This window comes from Eumetopias jubatus, unplaced genomic scaffold (genome assembly GCF_037043125.1).
Source record: "Eumetopias jubatus isolate StellerSeaLion01/CBP00866 unplaced genomic scaffold, mEumJub1_p1.0 scaffold_10, whole genome shotgun sequence".
In the NCBI taxonomy this organism is placed as follows: Eukaryota; Metazoa; Chordata; class Mammalia; order Carnivora; family Otariidae; genus Eumetopias; species Eumetopias jubatus.
The window spans coordinates 59,257,976-59,279,234 of NW_028274816.1; the positions used below are offsets into that span (position 1 = coordinate 59,257,976).

The window sequence follows — 21,259 nt, forward strand, 5'->3', positions numbered from 1 at the left end:
AACTATTGGCAGAGTTTGGCGTCACAACTTCTACCGAGCATGCGCACCGTTCACTCCCGGCGCGCTGAGAAGCCCGGCCGGGAGTCTAACCCAGACCGGAAGTGGCCCAGCGCGGCCATTTCGCTTAGGTTGTTAACTACTCCTGACCCCTGCGTCGCCGGTGTGGGAGGCTGAGGTGTTTTGGGACATTAGCAGTGGAGATCCTGTGGGGTCTGTGAGGGGAACTCGGCTTGGGGTGAGTGTGAGGGGCACGAGGGTCTGCGGAGTGAGTGACGGGGTCCTCAGTGAAGGGGTGCTGTGGGATGAGTGGCGTTTTCTAATCCGAATCGGGTGATTGGCTCGGTCATTTTCAGGCTTTGCGTATTTCCTGTATGTGTGTAAGTGTTCTGGGAATTTAAACTCGTGTGTGTGTGTGTGTGTGTGTGTGTGTGTGTGTAAGATTTTTTTAAATTTATTTTATTTGAGAGCGAGAGTACGAGCAGGGGGGAAGAGGGAGAAGCAGGCTTCCCGCTGAACAGGGAGACCATCTCGGGGCTCGATCCCAGGACCCTGAGACCTTGACCCGAGTCGAAGTCAGACGCTCAACCAACTGAGACACCCAGGCGTCCCCCAAGTGTGTTTTACTATCAAATTTTGTATAGTTGGTCCTTGGAACTTGCTCACTTGAGGACGGCGAACATGCTTCTGGAGCGGGCCTTAGTAGGTGGAATTGGGGACGTTCGGGGAGTGACTCTGGCGGCAGCGATTGGGAGCAGGAGCTTCAGGGATTGGAGGACTTTGAGGGTCCCCTTGTAACATCGGAGAGCAGTGTTTGGGGACCTCCAGAAATCAGTGGGGTGCTAAGGGTAGCATGTGGGAGCCGATGGACTGCAGGGCTGGGTGGTCAGTTATAGGGGTTTCCGAGGCCCCTCCTTAGCTCCCTGTGGACATGGTCAGTAATTGGCAGTTGAACAGATGGATGATGATTTCCTCTTGGGGTGCACTAATTGGAACCCCATGTTGGGAATTATTCGGGGTCCTGTGGAAATCACACTCCCTGGGAAACCTATTGGCAGCGAGCGTAGCCTGGGCTGTGTCAGTTACTGGGGGGTATTTCGTGACCTTCTGGCAGTCCTGTGGTCCACTCCTGGGGGATATCTGGAGGCCAGGGCTGTCAGTGACTGCATTTGGGTGTGGAGTTGGGGGGCAATTCCTTATGTACAGTCAAGGCGTGGTAAGTGATCTAGGGTCCTGGTGCATGTCTGCAGGTTTTCCAGGTGAAGGTGGGGGTTGAGGACAGGAAATTTAAGTTTTGGCTTTGTTATGGGGCACCTGGCTGCTCAGTCGGTTGAGCGTGTGACTCGATCTGCGGATTGTGAGTTCGAGCCCCACCCTGGGTGTAGAGATTACTTAAAAATAAAATATTTAGGCAGACAATGAATCATGGAACACTACATCAAAAACTAATGATGTAATGTATGGTGACTAACATAACGTAATAAAATAAAATTAATTAAAAAATGGTAAATAAAATATTTTAATAAGAAAAAAATAGGAAAGTCTGGGCTGTCTAGGATGGGCACTGAAATGTCCAGAAGCTCGCACGGACATACCAGCATGACCACCTCAGAGCCTCAGCTCTCTGCAGGCAACAGGAAATGGAAATGGTGTTTATGGAAGCTGACCATGGAGGGGACCACATGAGATAGAGGCAGCTGTGTGCAGTGTGGAACGAGGCAGAGGAAGGACTGATTATCTTTTCTTCCCTCTGCAGACTGACCGTAAGGCAAAGCATGTAACGGCTTCAGTTTCCTCATCCTCGTGCCTCAAAATGGGCATCATAATGATCGTGATGTTTAGTGGACAGGGTTATGTGAAAATTAAACAGCGTATTTACCACATGCCAGGCAGGTGCTGAACGCTTAATAAGATTCATCACATGTCCCGATGCCTGCGATAAAAATGTGCATCCTCATTTTGGAAATGACAGTTAAAGTAGTATCTTCATATTCTCAAGGCTAAAAGGTGGCAGAGTTACAATTAAACCTTCATGTAGTCCAAACTCTTTGTGTTTTGTGTAAGATTTGTTTATTTTAGAGAAAACGAGTGCAGGGAGGGCCAGAGGGAGAGAGAGAATCCCAAAGCGGACTCCCCACTGAATGCAGAGACTGACGGGGGCTCGATCCCAGGACCCCGAGATCATGACCTGAGCTGAAATCAAGAGTTGACCGCTTAACTGACTCTGGGCCACCCAGGCACCCCAGAACTCTTCGTCTTTTATTTTACCCTGGTTAATAACTGCCTGAGTTCTTCTGAAGTTTTATTCCATAGTGTCTAGCCCATGGCCTTCCCCTAAGGACCCTCAAAAATATTTGTGTGGAGCACATGTTAGAGGAGTGACCATGTGAGCATTGCCTCTCCAGGACTTCCTGGTGGCTTTGCAGAGCCCATGGGTCAGACCACATCATTGAGGCTGCGGGTCTCTCTCCACAGCCTAGCCAGACGTTCCCCAGCAGCTCTGATCAAAGCCTCCAGATGCCCACCCAGCTTCGAGGTCCTGGGAGAAGCGGAGTTGTCAGCAAGAGAAACCGAGAAGTGAAGCCCAGGGGAGACATGCCCGCTGACGAGAATTTGCCCCAAAGGTGCCAGGTCCTGCGTCCACAGGAGCAGGGTGGACCATGTGAGGTAAGCAGGAGGAGCCCCAGGGACGGTTCTCCAGAATTTGAGGGCAGACATGAGAAGCAGCAGATTCTGGACCCCCGTTGCTGAGACCGTGTGCATCCTCCTGCTGAGAGCGGCCCACGGGGGCTGATGTCCCCTCATTCACAGGCCTTCTGTATAATGGAGGAAACTGTGCAGGCTGATGGAGGAGGGTATGTTGTAGAGGGCTGGTCCTGGGGCAAAGGACGGAGAGAAGGTAGCCCCTGATCTGGGTGGGAAGCCCCAGCCACTGGCAGGGAATTGCCAATTCCTTCCTGCTCAGCTCAGAAGATCCTTCATCCACCATTGGGTCTGTGCATATTCTCAGCTGGTCCCTATCTGACTTCTTACCTGCTTGGTGGGGGTTGGCTCGTTTCCCCTCTGTCCTCATGGTTTATAGAATCATAGGCTACTAGAGCAAAAACTGTGTTTTAAGGACATGTGTGGTTTTTCCTGTTTCAAAAGATGAATACAAATGCCAGGGAATAGTGTTTCCAAATTGCCCACGGATATAATATTTGATATTGGGAAAGAGAAAGGAAGATTCTTGGGTATACTCAAGATTTCCTGAAATTCCAAGTTAGTCTGTGTATTTATTTATTTATTAAAGATTTTATTTATTTGTTTGAGAGCAAGCGAGAGAGAGAGAGGAAGAGAGAGTGTGAGCACGAGCAGGGGAAGGGGCAGAGGGAGAGGGAGAGGGAGAAACAGACTCTCCACTGGGGGCAGAGCCTGACTCAGGGCTCCATCCCAGGACCCCGAGATCGTGACCTGAGCTGAAGTCAGATGCTTAAGTGACTGAGCCACCGAGGTGCCCCTTAGTCTGTGTATTTAAAGACACTGTGTTTTAAAACAACGAGTGCATTGTTGACCTGTGATAGGTTTATAATCAAAGTTACAGAGAGATGTTCTGTTTTTAAAAAACATAATAAATGCATGGTTTATTACCATTGTGAACCAATACATTATGAGATTATATGTTTCAGTAATGTATTAAGTCATCTCTGCCGACAGAAACATTTGATAATGGAAAACATTGAAAGCACCATTAAAACTATTACAGTAAATGCCAAGTAAAAATCATTTAAAAATTAAAAGATACTGCCCCAAATATTTAAAAGTCATTCTTAAAATGAAAATGTAAAACACCCAAATTTGAAACAAAATTGTCGAGATCTTTATTGTGTGACTGTGTTAGCTCACTAGGGCTGTTGTAACAAAGGACCACAGATTGGGTGGTTTAATTTTTTTTTTTTTTTTTTTTTTTTTATTCATGAGAGTCAGAGAGAGAGAGAGAGAGGCAGAGGCAGAGGGAGAAGCAGGTTCCCCGCCTAGCAAGGAGCCCGATGCGGGACTGGATCCCAGGACCCCGGGATCATGACCTGAGCCGAAGGCAGGCGCTCAACCATCTGAGCCACCCAGGCGCCCAGATTGGGTGGTTTAAACAGAAATTTATTTTCTCGTAATTCCAGAGGCTAGAAATCCAAGATCAAGGTGTCAACAGGGTTGTTCCTTCTGTGGTATCTCCTTGGCTTGTAGATGGACGTCTTCTGACTGTGTCCTCACACAATCTTCCTTCTGTGGGGGTCTGTCTCTTAATCTCCTTTTCTTATAAGGACCCCTGGTCATATTGGACTAGGGCCCACCTTACTGACCTCATTTTAACTTAGTTACCTCTTTAAAGAGCGTGTCTCCAAATACAGGCACATTTTGAGGTACTGGGGGATAGGACTTTGACATAAGAATTTTGGGGGGGTGGGAGGAGCTTGGAGGGGAAACACAATTAAGCACATAAAGGGTGACAAAAAAATTACATTGTAGGAGGGGCGCCTGGGTGGCTCAGTCGTTAAGCGTCTGCCTTCGGCTCAGGTCATGATCCTGGGTCCTGGGATCGAGCCCCGCATCGGGCTCCCTGCTCACTGGAAAGCCTGCTTCTCCCTCTCCCACTCCCCCTGCTTGTGTTCCCTCTCTCTCGCTATGCCTCTCTCTGTCAAAATAAATAAATAAAATCTTTTTTAAAAAATTAAATTGTAGGAAAATGCCTTTCATTTTGCATTGATGTAGGTGAATTGTTAAGAGTGTGATTGAAAGCATGTTCAAGTGGGTGTTATGATACGGGTTACTTCATATTAGCTCATTCCCTTTTATATGATGAAAATAATTTTGTCTGCTTGCCCTCGTTTTCATTTTGCCATTTCAGTAGATAACTCCTTTTGCTAATTCAGATTTTCAGTCAGCTTATAAATAAAAACGGCTGTCTTTGCAAGCAGCGCCCTGTGGCAGATGATATAAATGGTGTGACACAGTATGAGCTTGTTTTGTTTTTTTTTTTAAGATTTATTTATTTATTTGAGAGAGTGAGAATGAGAGAGAGAGAGAGTACATGAGAGGGGGGAGGGTTGGGGGAGAAGCAGACCCCCCGCTGAGCAGGGAGCCCGATGCCGGACTCGATCCCGGGACTCCAGGATCATGACCTGAGCCGAAGGCAGTCGCTTAACCAACTGAGCCACCCAGGCGCCCCTCACAGTATGAGCTTGTTATAGCAAGAAGGTGTAATCTAGTTCCCTGGTCTCCCATAAGACCACGTGTTCCAGCTTAAATAAATAAATAAAATAACAGCTGTCAAGATTGTCTAGAGGCAATGAATTTTTACCCTATTAACTAAATATGTGGGTATTTACCTCCCAGTCTTTTTTTTTTTTTAAGATTTTATTTATTTATTTGACAGAGACACAGCGAGAGCAGGAACACAAGCAGGGGGAGTGGGAGAGGGAGAAGCAGGTCTCCTGCCGAGCAGGGAGCCCGATGTGGGACTCGATCCCAGGACCCCGGGATCATGACCTGAGCCGAAGGCAGACGCTTAACGACTGAGCCACCCAGGCGCCCTACCTCCCAGTCTTTTAATGACACTCTTACACAGCTACGTGATACTGGGATTTATGAGAAACCTGTATATTTGGTCATCGTCCAGCACAGCTCCCCAAATCCTTGGAATTTCCTGAGCTATAAGCAGTGGGAGCATCTTTTGTCACAATATTTAGTCTTGTCTTCAGTTCTTGGCAGGGAAAAAAAAGCTTCAGAGCCATAAAGGTGAAGTGTGTGTCTTGTTGTTTATAACAAACCCCTTTCCACCACAACTGGGTTTGTGTAAATAAGGTGAAGTTTGGAAATCCCCCAAGGGTGGTGGTTGCCAAGGGAACCAACCCTGTGATTAGAGGGTGGGGACTTTCAGTCCCACCTCTGCACCCCCAGAGAGGGGGGAGGGGCTGGAAGTGGAATCAGTTACCAAAGGCCAGTGATTTACTCAATCATGACTATGTAATAAAGCCTCCGTAAACATCCAGTGAGTTTGGGGAGCTTCCCGGTTGGTGAGCACGTGGAGGTACCCTAAGAGTGGTTCACCTGGAGGGGGCATGGAAGCTCCCACATACCTTGCCCTGTGCACCTCTTCATCTGGCTCTTGATTCGTATCTTTTACTATCTTTTATCATAAACCGGTGATCCTAGTGAGTAAACGGGTTTCCTTAAATCTTTGAGCTGCTCTGGCATACTAATTGAGTCCAAGAAGGGGGTCGTGGGAACCCCTAGTGTAAGCCAGCCAGTCAGAGGTACAGGTGACAGCCTGGGCTTGTGACGGGCTCCTCCAGGGGTGGGGCAGTCATGTAGGACTGAGCCCTCCCCTGTGGGATCTGACGCCACCTCCAGGTAGATGGTGTTAGAATTGAGTTGAATTGTAGGCCACCCCACTGTAGGAGACCTGCTTGGCAAGGGGACGGGGGCATCCCTCCTTCCACACGTATGTTGGAATTTGGTCTAGAACTGGAAAGAGCTACCTCAGTTTGGAGTTTCGATTGAGCGCTCTTTTCATATCCTCACGCCCACCCTTCCAGGAGGGGGCTCAGCTTTTGGTCAGATCAGTAAAGGAAAATCGCTTCTCCTGCGTGTCTCCTTTACACACACAGAACACTGCGCTTCTGACTCTTCTGGTCACCAAACGTGTGGGGATTTTTTTTTCCCCACACTAAGCACTTCCCTGTGACACCAGCTGGGTGTCCTACAATTTGTCAGCAGAAATTCCTGGAATTCGAAGATTTGATCCCAGGCGAAGGAAAGCTTCATTGCCATACAGTTTGCAAACTGGGGAGATAACAGCCTTCGGCTACAAAAGGGGGAAGGTTTAGGGTTAAATAGACAAAACCCGCAAGTTCTGTACCCTTATCTGGGGTGGTCAGGCTCAGGTCCCAAACTTCAGCCTCAGGAGCAGCATGACAAGCAGGATGCAGCTCATGGTTTGGCAGTGGCTTCAGGACGTGGTAGCCGATGAGGAGCATAACATGTGGCAGGGGTTCCTCTATGAATTTTGTGAAGGCTTGTCACGTCAGGCTGTGCTGACTGGTTTTGTTTCTCAGTCATCCAGCCTGGTTAAAATTATAGCCTCTCTCCCTTGACATGAGGGAACCCATCATGTCCATTACCTGTTGCTGTCTGAAGTTCAGTCCCCTCATCACTTGGTTGGTTCCCCTGGCAACCAGCCCCCCATTTCCAAAACTTACCTCACTGGCATAAGAAAAGACTACCCTTTATCACTCTCCTCACTTAGGAAATTTCAAGGGTTTTAGGAGCTCTATGCCAGAAAACTAGAACGAAGACCGGCCCAGTAGATGGCAGGATATTGCTAGAAACTTTTTTTAACGTCCCCCCCAAAATACAATATGAAATGGGTGACTTAGTGGAAAGCCATATAGATCGTGGTGAAAAATGATTAAAAACAAGTCTACCAGTAGCATCTCTATTCACCGGTAATGAGTAATTGACATCAGGGTGTGTTGTTATAGGGATTGGTGTCATTTGAGGACGTGACCATGGACTTCAGCAGGGAGGAGTGGCAGCAACTGGACTCTGCCCAGAGATGCCTGTACTGGGACGTGATGCTGGAGATCTACAGCCACCTCCTCTCCGTGGGTGAGCACACCTGACCTGGGAATCTTGGATGGACCTCGTTGAGATTTCCTTCCTTGTTGTGGAACGCAGTAGGGCATCTGAAGTATGTAATCTGTTTGCCTTTGATTTGTCCTGGATTGTTCATTCCTTTAGGACACCTTTGACTATCACTTTGTTCCTAGTGAAAGATGTGGACTTTTCTGATGAGCCAATACAAAGGTTCGCTGAATGACCTGTAAAGCCCCAGACCACATCCAAATCAGAGATCCTTTCTCATTAACAGGGTATCATATTCCCAACCCAGAGATCATTTCCAGGATGGAAAAAGGAAAGAAGTCATGGATAAGAGGGGCTCAGCTCCCACATCAGAGGCATCGAGGTGAGTGACTACTACCTGGCCAACGTGCATATCTTTGGCGGGGGTGGGGGGGGCGTTATTCAACTTGCCACACTGTCCCCACGATGGTGGGCTGTATGTTGCCTCCCGCTCCCAGTTTCTGACTAACGCTGCAATACATTATCTTGTAAATGCCCCTTAGGGGAAGGTGTAAGAATTTCTCAAAGGTGAACACTCAGGAATGGGATTCCCCGACCCCTGGATAGAAGTGTAGTTAACGTGATTAAGGAAACCATTCTGCTCTTGAGATGAGCTGCATAACCTATGCTTTCATGGGAGAATGCACAAGGATTCCCATTTATGCGTCTTGCTTGCCAGCATGGCGTTTATCAGATTGCTCATGGCCCATGTGATAGGCGATAGGGCTGTTTCTTGTTTTAATTTCATTTTTAGATGTTAGAGCATCTCCTCATATCTGTCATCTGATTGGGTTTTCCATCTGTACATGGCTTTTGTCATCTTGTGTCCATGGAGTTTTTTCTTAAGGTCTTTTTTCCTTTTGATTTGTCCCCTGAATTCATTGGTTTTTCTTTTCTGTGCTGGATCTTCTTTCTTCTTTTCCCCAGATTGTGGCACCTGCAGTTCAGGGCCCCCATGCTTCCCTCTGATCATCCCTTTGTATAGGAATTACCTTCAAGGGCCCTTCTATTCGGAACACCCAGGCCTCAGTTTTTTCTGGTGATCCTTGGATCAACCCCCTCCAGTCCCTGTGCCTAAACCATTCTCTTACCTTATTCGACCACATGGTGGACACTTCCCATGGGATGACTCACTTCCTGTATTTTTGGGAGATCAGAAATTGGAATCCTCAAATCAAACATGCTTCTCGCCTTACACATTTTGCCAGAGTCTCCTGCGTGTCTTGGCTCTTCCACCTCAGTCTTCTTATTTAGGAATCCAACCATTTTTGGGGCGCCTGGGTGGCCCAGGTGGTTAAGCATCTGCCTTCGGCTCAGGTCATGATCCTGGGGTCCTGGGATCGAGCCCCACATTCTTCTCTGTCTCCCTCTTCCTGTTGCTTCCCCTGCTTGTACACTCTGTCAAAAATAAATAAAAATCTTTTAAAAAAAAAAGAAAGAAAGAAAAGGAATCCAACCATTTTTTTGAATGTGCAATTTAGTTGACCCTTTTTCTTAATTCCACTGATCTCCCATAAGTTAGCTCCCGTTTCCTCCTGCTTGTGTTTTTGTTCCTAATGGGTTTTGTGGATTCCAGTCATTGATGAGGTCAGTCAAAATGCCATTGACAGATTTTACTGATACTTTGTTTTTTTCCTGAGATTTTGATAGAAAAATAGAGTTATTACTATGTAGGATTAACAAAGTCTTTTCAGTGACAGCATCGTGGCCACATATTTCTAAGTGTAGCTGAAGAGTTTCGTCGCTCATGCTCTATTCCGTTGGGTTCCTATTTTCTTCCATGTCTGCTACAGAGACATATGTATGATGTACGTAAAGGTAGAAAATATATACTATCTAAGAAAACTAAATATCTGGGCATGAGCCTAAGATGGTTGAGATCATAAATTTTATATTACATGTTTTTTACCACACATTTTTTTAAAGATTTTATTTTTAAGTAATCGCTACACCGAACATGGGGCTCAAACTCACAACCTTGAGATCGAGTCGTGTACTCTACCGACTAAGCCAGCCAGGCGCCCCTCTTTTTCTTTTTAGTATCTGTTCTGTACTAGTAAATTTGATGATCAGTGACTCCCATTCTTGGTGGGAAAAATGGTATATTAGGTAGTGTAAGGTTGAAAGTTAACGGAGAGACCAAGGGTCAGTGTGATAATGTCTAGAATAATTTCTTTCCTGTAAAACAGTTAAAACAAGCAGGTCACCAGGAAGCTTCATTTCTTGTATTCGTCAGGTGTATTAAGTTCTTCCCTTGCTGTTGTTGTACTCTGCTTTATGATGCTGTCGATCTGTGTGATTGTGCCTGGCATCCAAAGGCAGGATCTACTAGGCAGAAAAGGGGTGGAGGGTATTGAGAAGCTTGTGGTCTCACCACCCAGGCCAGAAGTGGTGCATAACGTCGTATGCATACTCCATCAGCAGAAACAGCCTCACTGTCCCACCTCATTGCAAGGGCACTGGGAACTGTTATGTAGCTTGGCAGCCACATACCTGGTCACAATTAACTTCTATGGAAGAGGGTGACGCAGATTTCAGGGGACAGCTTGCTTGTCTGCTCTTTCTTTTTTCTTTCTTTTTTTTTTAAAGATTTTGTTTATTTGACAGTGCACAAGGCAGACCGCCAGGCAGAGGGAGAGAGAGAGAGAGAAGCAGGCTCCCCACTGAGCAGAGAGCTGGATGTGGGGCTCGATCCCAGGACCCTGGTATTCATTACCTGAGCTTAAGGCAGACGCTCAACTGACTGAGCCATCCAGGCGCCCCTTGTCCACTTTTCCAATGTACTTTTCTTGGGTTATAAGTTTATAGGTTCAAGCAAACACATTTCAGCTTCCTGGAGAGTTGAATTTGGGCACAGGTATTCTTTCACTGCTTGGCCATGTCAGAGTTGGAGCTTTCTTACTTCTCCAGAGGATTTATAGGGCAGATGGATTTGGTATTGTTTCTAACAAGTGAGAGTAAACTGGGAAGTTGGTGATAATTTAGATCTGAAAGTTAATGAAGAGCCATCCTCTGAGCCCCTCCTTTTCAAGCCTTGGCTGTTCCCAGATGTTGCCCTGTCACACCCTTGTATTTTCTGTCATCGTAGGTGTGTGTATGGGTATCTAGACCGCATGCCTGTGTAAGTGGAGCCAGCTTAGAATTAGAAATTCTAATCTGATTTTCCCCAGAGTTCCGTAGGGTGATTTTGGTCAATTACTTAGAGATTCTTTTTTTTTTTTTTTTAAGATTTTTATTTATATGACAGAGAGACAGCGAGAAAGGGAACACAAGCGGGGGAGTGGGAGAGGGAGAAGCAGGCTTCCTGCTGAGCAGGGAGCCCGACGTGGGGCTCGATCCCAGGACCCTGGGATCATGACCTGAGCCGAAGGCAGACGCTTAACGACTGAGCCACCCAGGCGCCCCAATTACTTAGAGATTCTGTGCCTCCTCCTGTTCATCTGTGAAACAGGGAGAGTAAGCGCAGTTACCTTGTGCAGGGTTGTGAGGATTTAAAAGAGTTTCCGTGCGCACAATGTAGAACGCTATTTGGCACATGCTCCGTGCTGCATGCAGACAGGCGACACATAATGAAGGCAGGGTGGCTGTCTCCTCTCGTCGTCACCATCACCATCATCATTCTTATCATGACTCAGCAATTTGTATTCACCCTCAGTCCGCTCCTATGATTTCTCCTCCATCCTCTGCTAACTTGAGTCTCTTTCATCTTCTTTTTCTCCTCTAGAAGTGGTGTTTGGACTTAAAACCTCCCAACAGAAAATATTTGAAAAAGCTTCATTTCACGATGATAAGGAAAGTGAAGTCACAAGAGATGGTTTGTGGTGTTCCATTTCAGAAGACCTGTGGGAACATGCCAGTTGTACAGTGAGGAGTCAGTGGAAGCAAAATGAACCTGCACAGCATGGGGCTTTCCTCAACAGGAAAACACTGGATACAGAGAGAGACTGTGAACGGAAGGACCCTGGAAAAATCATTCATGTGAGGCCCCACCTTGTTTCTTCACAAAAAAGACCTCATAAACATTGCTCATTTGCAAAAAGTTTGAAGCCTAACCTAGAAGTAAATCATCAAAATCAAAGCGACCGCACAGAACGCCTTGATGAGCTTGTTGGCTCTGGCCAGCTGTTCACCCGTAGCTCTTCCCGTGCTGGCTGCAAGCGTATTCATCCAGGAGAGAACTTCTGTGATGGGGATCAATGTACGAAAGTCCTCAGCTATAAACAGTCCTGCACAGAGCATCACATTCATAATCAGGAGAAACCTGATAAATGTGCTGAATGTGGGAGGGGCTTCCCCCAGAAGCCACCCCTCAAGCAGCAGAGATTCCATAGCGTAGAAAACCTCCAGGAATGCAGCAGATGCGCAAAGGGCTTCACCCCGCAACCAAAGCTCGGTGTATATCTGACAGATCACACAGGTAACATTCCTTACATCTGTAAGGAGTGTGGGAAGGTCTTCATTCAGAGATCAGAACTGATCACACACCAGAAAACGCACACAAGAAAGAAGTCCCATAAATGCCACGAATGTGGGAAAGCCTTTTTCCAGATGTTATCTCTCTTCAGACATCAGAGGACTCACACTAGTGGGAAACTCTACGAATGCAGCGAATGTGGGAAAGGCTTCTCCCAGAATTCAACCCTCGCCATCCATCAGAAGATTCATACGGGTGAGCGCCAGTACGCATGCGGCGAATGCGGGAAGGCCTTCACCCAGAAGTCGACGCTCAGCTTGCACCAGAGAATCCATTCGGGGGAGAAGTCCTACGTGTGCATTGAGTGCGGGCAGGCCTTTGTCCAGAAGGCGCATCTGACTGTTCATCAGAGAGGCCACACCGGAGAGAAACCTTACCCATGCCACAGCTGTGGGAAAGCCTTCATTTCCAAGTCACAGCTTGATATACATCACCGAATTCATACTGGGGAGAAGCCTTACGAATGTAGTGACTGTGGAAAAGCCTTTACCCAGAAGTCACACCTCAACATCCACCAGAAAATTCACACCGGAGAAAGACAACACGTATGCAGTGACTGTGGGAAAGCCTTCAACCAGAAGTCCATACTCAGCATGCATCAGAGAACTCACACCGGGGAGAAGCCTTACAAATGCAGCGACTGTGGGAAAGCCTTCACTTCCAAGTCACAGTTCAAAGAGCATCAGCGGATTCACACCGGAGAGAAACCCTATGTGTGCACCGAATGTGGGAAGGCCTTCAATGGCAGGTCAAATTTCCACAAACATCAGATGACGCACACCAGAGAGAAAACCTTTGCCTGTTACAAATGTGGGAACGCCTTTCTCCAGAGATCAGAATTGATGGCACATCAGAGAACGCATGTTGGAGAGAAGCCTTATGAATGCTGTGACTGTGGGAAATCCTTCAGCAGGAAACCACAGCTCCAAGTCCATCAGCGGATTCACACGGGAGAGATGCCCTACGTATGTTCTCAGTGTGGGAAGGCCTTTAACAACAGATCCAATTTTAATAAACACCAAACTACTCATACTAGAGACAGGTCTTATTAAAGCAGTTACTGTGTGAAAGGCTTTACCCAGAAATCAGTTCCTCGTATGCATTGGCATACACATAAATGAACCAAACTCTAAATTTCTCGAAGAAGAAAAAATACCTCCCAAGCGCCAGATTCAGTCGTAGGTTATAGAATCCCTGATTCTGAAAAACTCCAGGAATGCACTGCATGTTGCAGAGTTACACATTATTTGATGTGAAAGAAATGACCGCCCCTCAGAAAACAACTTTTAAGAATGAGGGTAAATGTCCATATTTGTACTAGCTTCGTTTAAGGATTATAAAATTCATCTGGGAAGAAACCCCGACTAACACATTGAGAAGTGTTTTTCTCTAGATAGTACAAGACAGACTTTTACCAGATCGTTTATAGAAAAATTTGTGAGAAATTAGCGATAACCCTGTTGAATATGGAATATCCGTATTTTCAATGTACTAGCAAACTGAATGACCAAACAGTAGTGTGTGTATGTGTTTATATGGTCAGGTCAGCATATACATACATAGATACGTATATACACCTACATAACGCTCAGTTCTGTAGTGTTTGTTGTAGGATTCACTGCATAGCAGAGGTGTGGGAAGATTGTATGCTTTTTTAAAGGATCTACTGTAATTATGTATCAAATTTATTCTTAATTGAATATATCCTGAGATTGCACAGTCAATAATTATTTCTTCATATATACAGGCATAGCTACCTCATTTTATCGTGCTTTGCAGATACTGTGTTTTTACAAATTCAGTGGTTTGTAGCAGCCCTGCCAAGTCACAGTGCTGTTTTTCCAACAGTATTTGCTCCCATCATGTCTCTGTCACATGTTGGTCATTCTTGGAATATTTCCAAGTTTTTCATTCTTACTCTGTTGGTTGTGGTGATCTGTGATCAGTGATTACAAATTCAGAAGATGGTTGGCTTTTTTTAGCAATGAAGTGTTTTTTAATAAGTATACACTTTTCTCAGGCGTAACGTGGTTGCACATGTCGTAGACTACAGTGTAGTGCCGACATAACCCCACATGCACTGGGAAACCAAAAAATTCACTTGTTTTATTGCGACATTCGCTTTATCGCGTGGCCTGAAACTGAACCTGCAGTGTCTCTGAGGTATGCCTGTCTTGACACGTGAATGTACTTTTTTGGTAAATGTATAAATGTGATTTTGTAACGTATACTGGTCCTCACAGGGCACCTTTCCTCTTTCATGACCCGCTCAGCTCTATCCACCCCACCCCACCCCCCATTTCTTTCCACCTCCACCATCTCTGGTGAACAGCTCCATAAATGACCAGTGTTAACCTTTCATTATGGACTTTTTTGTATTTTTATACAGGCTCGTAATCATTTACACCAGGAGTCAGCAAACTGGCCATCAGCCAAATAGTGTCGGCCACCTGCTCTTTTAAATAAAAGTTTTATTGGACACAGCCAGGCTCCTGTGCTGATGTGTGGTCTGTGACTGCCCCTGGGCTCCAGTGGCCTGCAAGCTGCAAATATGTACCATCTGGCCCTTTACAGAAGATTACCCGATAGCCACACACACTCATCACTACGCTCATAATCCTCTACCTGTGTGGGAACTCTGTCCTCTCTTTTATAAACATCAGATCATACCACACACGTGTGTGCGCCTTGTTCTTTCCATGCTGTGGTGCATCTGCTCAGTGGTGTGTGGTATTCTGTGGGGTGAACATGCTAATTAATTCAACCATCCTCACAGGTTTTACTATTTGTTCTTCTCGCCGCTTTCTTTGCTACAAGACAGCAGCAGGACTGCATACCCCTGCGGGGCACTGGCCCAGGAGCCAGGTACCCAAATTTGATCCTACATCGGACACACAAGCTTTTAACTCCTCTGTCCTGGGTTTTGATTTTTATTTTTTTTAAGACTTTATTTATTTACTCATGAGAGATAGAGGGAGAGAGAGAGAGAGAAGCAGAGGGAGAAGCATGCAGGACTCGATCCCAGGACCCTGGGATCGTGACCTGAGCCGAAGGCAGACGCTTCACCGTCTGAGCCACCCAGGCGCCCTCTTCTGTCCTGGGTTTTTAAAGGATGATGCTAACAGTGCCTACCCCACAAGTTTTCATGAGAAGTAAATTGGTAGGTGAGTGGTCAGCACTTGGAACCACATGGAGAGAACCAGGGAATTTGAGTGGGGCTCTGAATCAATGCCTGGAAATGAAAGGGTGGGGATGAAGGTTGGCAGAGAGGAGAAGTGAGTAAAATAAACTCCTTTAATAGGCAACCAGTTGGGAGGGCTGCCCTGCAGCCCAGGTCTTAAGAGATTCTGTTCCAGCCTCCAGCTCCCCCTCAGCTTGGCACGGGGGCTCCTAGGGCTGGGAAGCTGGGAAGTTGATGTCCACGGTGAGGTTGGTGTAGAGGGGCTGCAGCTCCTTGGACAGCAGCCTGTAGCCCAGTGAGTTTATGCCATCCTGCTGCCATCTGCGGCGGATTGAGGCCAGAAGGCCAGGGCTGGGGGGAGGGGCAGCCACGTGAGCCCAGGACTAAGGCACCGCCCAAGATGGGACATCCTGCCTCCAACCCCAACTTACCTGTGGGGGCTCTGCTGGTGGCTGGGGTCCTGCCCCTCCAGCATGTGGTAGCGGCCAAAGAGCAGATGGGGTCGGGAGAGGAGCATCCCGCTCAGTTGCAGCCTTACACGGGGAGAGGGCAGGGAGGCCAGATGCCTGCCTCTGACAGGGTCCCTATACCACACCCAGCCCTAAAGGCCATGGCGGCCTATGTCCCCCACACCATGGAGGGGCCCGCAGCCCCGTGCTAGGCTCCTCAAGCAGGGCCCCCCACCCGGCAGCGATGTCATGGTCCTCACGATCCCAGGCCCAGTACGAGTTGGGGAAGCCGTTTATCCTCAGGTAGTGAATGGGGCGCAGGGCAAACACCCCCCCAAGGTAGCCATGGTAGGGTAGCCTGGAGAGGCAGAGTTGGAAACAAGGAATTTCAGGCAACAGGGGCTCTGGCCAGGATCCCCAAGCATTATTTCTGGGTTTGCCCTACCCCACTCACCCCTGTGATAACTAACCTCTCCCCTGACCCCTCAGGTGTCCCCTTCCCTGATCTTGGAGTAACCCTTCCTCTGCCCTTTGAGATGGGCCCTCACTTGACCTGGGATATCCCCTCCCCTAAATCATCTGACAGGCCCACCTTGTGACCCCTTAATGGCCCTTTCTCCCCAGACTCCTGGGATAACCCTCTCCTACCCCCTAGTCAGCCCATCCTTTCATACATTCCCTTCTCTGACCTCCATCATGACCCTTTCTATCACTGACCACCCCCCCCAACACCTGCATCCAAAAGGTTCTTCCCTGTCTACAAGGCTTTTCCCTGGGCCCCAACATCCCTCTCTGCCTCGGTCCCAGGGATCAGGGCCTGGACCCTAACGATGGGAAGGGCGAGGTCCAGGAAAGCACAGGGCCTGGCCAACCATCCCCCCCAGGAGGCCCCCTCGTTCCACCTACTTGTAGTTGAACTTGTCAATGGCCACAGACACATGAGCAGGAAAGATGTCGCAGATGTAGAGGTTGCGGTCATCCTCTGGGAGGAGGTTCACATCGTGGAAAAAGACACAGTCCCATTCCTCCTCCTGCATGGCCTCCCAGAACCCCACATTGTGCAGTTTGCCCCGGTTGAAGGCGGTGTTGTGCACCTGGGATGGACAGAGATGCTCGATGCTCCCTCCCCAGCAGGCAGGAGCATTTCCCCACCTGCCAGGCCCATCCTCTCCCCTTTTCAAGTGCCATTCTCCGGCCTAGACCCTATTCTCACTGGAGCTGGAAACCCCACAACTGTGTCCATGAGGGCACAGTTCAAAGGTTACCTCCCCTGGAAAACTTTTCCTGGATTCCCACCCCCATCCTAGGCAGTCAGTGTCGTCAGCCCCCCAGCTCCGTCCATGGCCATTTTCAAGGTTCTCAAGGATCATCCCCTTCAAGAGACCATCTGAGGGAGGCAGGGGTTAGGGTGAGGAGGGAGCACCTACATCTGTTTCTGCTCCTACCAAAGACTGGGTCTGATGCCCAGAAACCATGACAGGGTTTGCCTCTCCCTCTCCTCTTCCTTCATCATCATCATGTTCTCCTTCATCATCACCACCTTAATCGTTACCATCATCACTTGCTATCATGTTCACCGCCAGCATGAGCACCAACACCATCCTCTTCACCATCTCTGATGCCATCAACGCAATCACCTCGCCTCCATCCCTGCCGTCAACATCACCCGCACCACCATCATCCTCACCACCTCGCCTCCATCCCTGCCGTCAACATCACCCTCACCACCATCATCCTCACCACCTCGCCTCCATCCCTGCCGTCAACATCACCCTCACCACCATCATCCTCACCACCTCGCCTCCATCCCTGCCGTCAACATCACCCTCACCACCATCATCCTCACCACCTCGCCTCCATCCCTGCTGTCAACATCACCCTCACCACCATCATCCTCACCACCTCGCCTCCATCCCTGTCGTCAACATCACCCTCACCACCATCATCCTCACCACCTCACCTCCATCCCTGCTGTCAACATGACCCTCACCACCATCATCCTCACCACCTCGCCTCCATCACTGCTGTCAACATCATCCTCACCACTATCACCATCCTCACCCCCGGCACCAGCAGGATCTTAATCATCACCAGCAAAACCATCATCACCATCATCATTAGCACTATCACTTACTGAGTATCTACCATGTGCCAGGCCTTGACCTCATTGCTTTAGTCATTAACTCAATGAATGCTTCCTACAACCCAGTGATGGAGGGGTTATTATTATCCCTGCCTCATGAATGAGGAAAGAGTGGCACAGAGTTCCCCAAGTTTATACATAGTTATACTGAGTGACAATGGGATGGATGGATGGATGGATGGATGGATGGATGGATGGATGATCAGTCCCACACTCTGACCACACAGGTAGTAATGGGCAACGCTGAGATTCAAACAAGCCTCCAAAGGACTCCAAACCCAGTGCTTTAAATTACTGCTTAGCTTCATTGCCCAACCTGGTCAGCCCTGGTCTCAGGGAGGCCTAGACTCAGTGGGACTGAGTCTTCCAGACAGCCATTTGAGCCGATCCCAGACTCAGCCAGTCTAGACCCAACCTACAGCCCCAGCTCTAATTTCCCCCCAGTTCAAGTTCTTCTTGCCTCATAAACCCAGCCCTCCCACCCCCTGGATGCTCTCTGGCCCAAATGCTGTCAGCTCAGAGACTGACGTCTTCAGTCTTAACTCTCCACAGCCATGCTCAGACCCCTCTGTCTTCTTGCCTCTGGCCCTGCCATTCCGGCTGCACCTGGTTCACCACGTAGATGGCATGGTGCAGTTGCTGGCGCTGCAGGAAGGGGTGCAGGTGGAAGAGCAAGTGCCGCAGGTGCTGGTCTTGCCCATAGCAGGGCACCACAACTGCCGTGTGGTGCCGTGTCCAGCAGTCAGGCGGCCAGTACTGGCCTCCCAGCTCCACCAGCGGGTTCTTTTCCAGCACCTGCTCCATCGTCAAGTTCTCTGGGATCATCACCTTCAAGGGGCCATCTGAGAGAGGCAGATGCCGGGGATGGTCAGGGATCTGCCCCAGAAAACCCACAACCCAGCTGTACTGGGTTCAATCATGTCCACCTCCCCAAACCACATCCACTAGCACTTCAGCATGTGACCTTATTTGGAAATAGGGTCTACACAGATGTAGATGGTGAGAATGTAGAAGTATTGGATGAGGGTGGGCCCTAAATGCAATTACTGGTGTCCTCATAAGAAGATCATGTGAAGACCCAGAGACAAGGCGGCCGTGGAGGCAGAAATCAACGTGACGTGCCTACAAGCCAAGGAAAGCCAAGGATTGCCAGCAACCACCAGAAGCTAGGAGAGCGGTATAGGACGGTTTCTCTCTCAGGGCATCTGGAAGGAACCAACCCTGCCGACACCCTGATTTTGGACTTCTGGCTTCCAGAACTGTGGGAGAAAACTTCCTGTTGTTTTAAGGGTGTCTCTTCTGGGGTGATTCTCAGGCCACCCGCTCTCCCTACACCTCAGACTGCTCCTTCCAGTTCCTCTCACTGAGGGCTCCACCACCCACCCACCCAGCCCCAGCTGTGGCTCCTCCCCCTCTCCGTGGCAGACCGCATTTTTTTCCAAAGACACCACCACAGTATCTCTGACCCAACATGCCCTTCTTACAATGTGACTTTGATGCTCCTCCCAAGGAGAGGTGAGTCTATGTCCCCGCCCCTTAAAATTGGGTGGGCTTTTATGACAGTTTCAACGAGTGGGGTATGTCAGAAATGACACTACATGGCTTTTGAGACTAGATCATGGCTTCTGCCTGGTTTATGTGAACACTTGCTCCTGAAGCCTGCGGTTGCCATGTAAGTGCTCAGGCCGCCATGCAGTAAGGAAGCCCAAACGAGCCGCTGGAGGGGCTACTCGGACCCTCTGAGATTGCGGGGAGAGAACGGGGTGCTTCTACCCACTGCTGTTTTAGCTCCAGCCACATCTCACTGCAACTGCATGAAAAACCTGGACCACGACTGCCCAGCGGGACCCTTCCCCAAACTCCCGACCCGGACACACATTGAGAGCTGATGACTGTTTAGAAACACTAATTTCTGGGGTAGTTCATTATGATGCAGCCACAGATGACCAGCACATGCTCTCCATCACCCCCAGCCACCAGGCCCATGCCTTCTGCTTCCAGGATCTGCCCCCCCTCCCCAGGGAGTCCTGCTAGCTCCCCAAAGCCTGACACAGGGTTGGGGGGTGTAGGACGCCCCCACAAGCTTACTGATGTAGGGTGAGATGAGGGGGCAGCTGGGCAGGTGCTCTTCACTAACGTCCACAGGGTGGGTCTGGCTGAGGTTGGCATACACATCCTGGGAAGAGGTCCCTGCAGAGGAGACTGAGACCAAAAAGGGCAACTCTTCTCCCACCATTGGCCTGTCCCGTATCAGGATGTGCAAGAAGGAGGCGAGGCTGTGGCGGTTGTGGTTCTGGTGGAGGAATGCCCCCATAAGCAGCAGCTGTGCCCCCAGAAATAGTAACAGGAGCCCCCTCTGCTGTTCCATTCTGGGAAAAGAAGCAGAAGGTCATTCTTCCCGTTTTGCAAACCCCTCACTTTTGCCCCATGTAGCTCAGTTGCAGGGGCCTGCACCCACCCCTCCATGACTGGCTCTGCACACTGGAGAGTGGGGCAGAGTGAGAGAATGGCGAGGCCACTCAAGCTGCGCCACCTGCAGGAAGAACCTGCCTTGGGCACATCTCCAGCCTCATCTCTTCCAGCTGGTCCCCTCCGAACCCCATGGTCACAGTGGACCCTAGCTGGTTCCTTCCCTGGGTGAGCAACTCAATCTCTCTAAGGCTCAATGTCCTCATCTATAATGGGGACTACAGTGGGGTCGAGCTCACTAGGTTGCTGCACTAGGACACACAGTGTGCAATGCAACCCGGCTCCAGAGTACTCCAGACTGTGCCCAGTCTGCTTGTAGCTCCAGCGTCCTGTATGAAAGGGACGTACCTGACTCCTGTTTGTTCTGGGTGCCCTTCCCTTCCCAACGGGCGCCAAGTAGCCCCTAGAGGCTTATGCAGCCTCTGTATGTACCTCCGCCACAGTTTGATCATCCTGGACTGTGACCATCCTGTCAACCGCCCCCATCAGAGTAGGAGCTTGCAGAGAACAGGGTTCAGGACTGACTCATCTCTGGGTCCTTGGCATTTCCTAGGGCAGGAGGGCCCAGGAAATGAATAATGAATGAGTGAGTGAATGAATGATTCACCACCTGGTGCACCCCTGCTCGTCCTCAGCCACCGCAAGTTCTCCTCGCCTGGGAGCCTTCTCCACAACCTCCCCTCCCTGCCTCAGCCCTCCTCGTCCCGTATGTCAGCTGTCACTGCTCTGGCCACCAGATCAGGAATGATCCGTGTCCAGATCTCCTTCCTGCACCAGCCTGGGAGTGGGGCAGGCCTCGACCCAGTTCAGCCCTGGGTCCCCAGCATCACCTGACACGAGGGCTGAGCATTTATTCATCTCTAGTTACTAAGCATCACTTCTGTGCC

The 21,259-nt window shown here is 49.1% G+C and overlaps 2 protein-coding genes across 2 annotated transcripts; one reads left to right on the plus strand and one right to left on the minus strand.

The window, feature by feature from the left end:
* Positions 1 to 102: 102 nt before the first annotated feature.
* On the plus strand, positions 103 to 14,613 carry ZNF175 (zinc finger protein 175). Its single transcript, XM_028091486.2, has 5 exons — positions 103 to 235; positions 2,473 to 2,664; positions 7,515 to 7,641; positions 7,904 to 7,999; positions 11,381 to 14,613. Exons 2-5 carry the CDS (start codon positions 2,515 to 2,517, stop codon positions 13,180 to 13,182), a joined length of 2,175 nt encoding a protein of 724 aa, XP_027947287.1. The 5' UTR covers positions 103 to 235; positions 2,473 to 2,514; the 3' UTR covers positions 13,183 to 14,613.
* A 429-nt stretch (positions 14,614 to 15,042) lies between these two features.
* Positions 15,043 to 20,272, minus strand: LOC114199572 (beta-1,4-galactosyltransferase 3-like). Its single transcript, XM_088027816.1, has 6 exons — positions 19,992 to 20,272; positions 18,510 to 18,745; positions 16,667 to 16,854; positions 15,996 to 16,118; positions 15,743 to 15,844; positions 15,043 to 15,662 (listed from the first exon to the last, which is right to left on the minus strand). Exons 1-6 carry the CDS (start codon positions 20,269 to 20,271, stop codon positions 15,521 to 15,523), a joined length of 1,071 nt encoding a protein of 356 aa, XP_087883942.1. The 5' UTR covers position 20,272; the 3' UTR covers positions 15,043 to 15,520.
* Between the last annotated feature and the right edge of the window lie 987 nt (positions 20,273 to 21,259).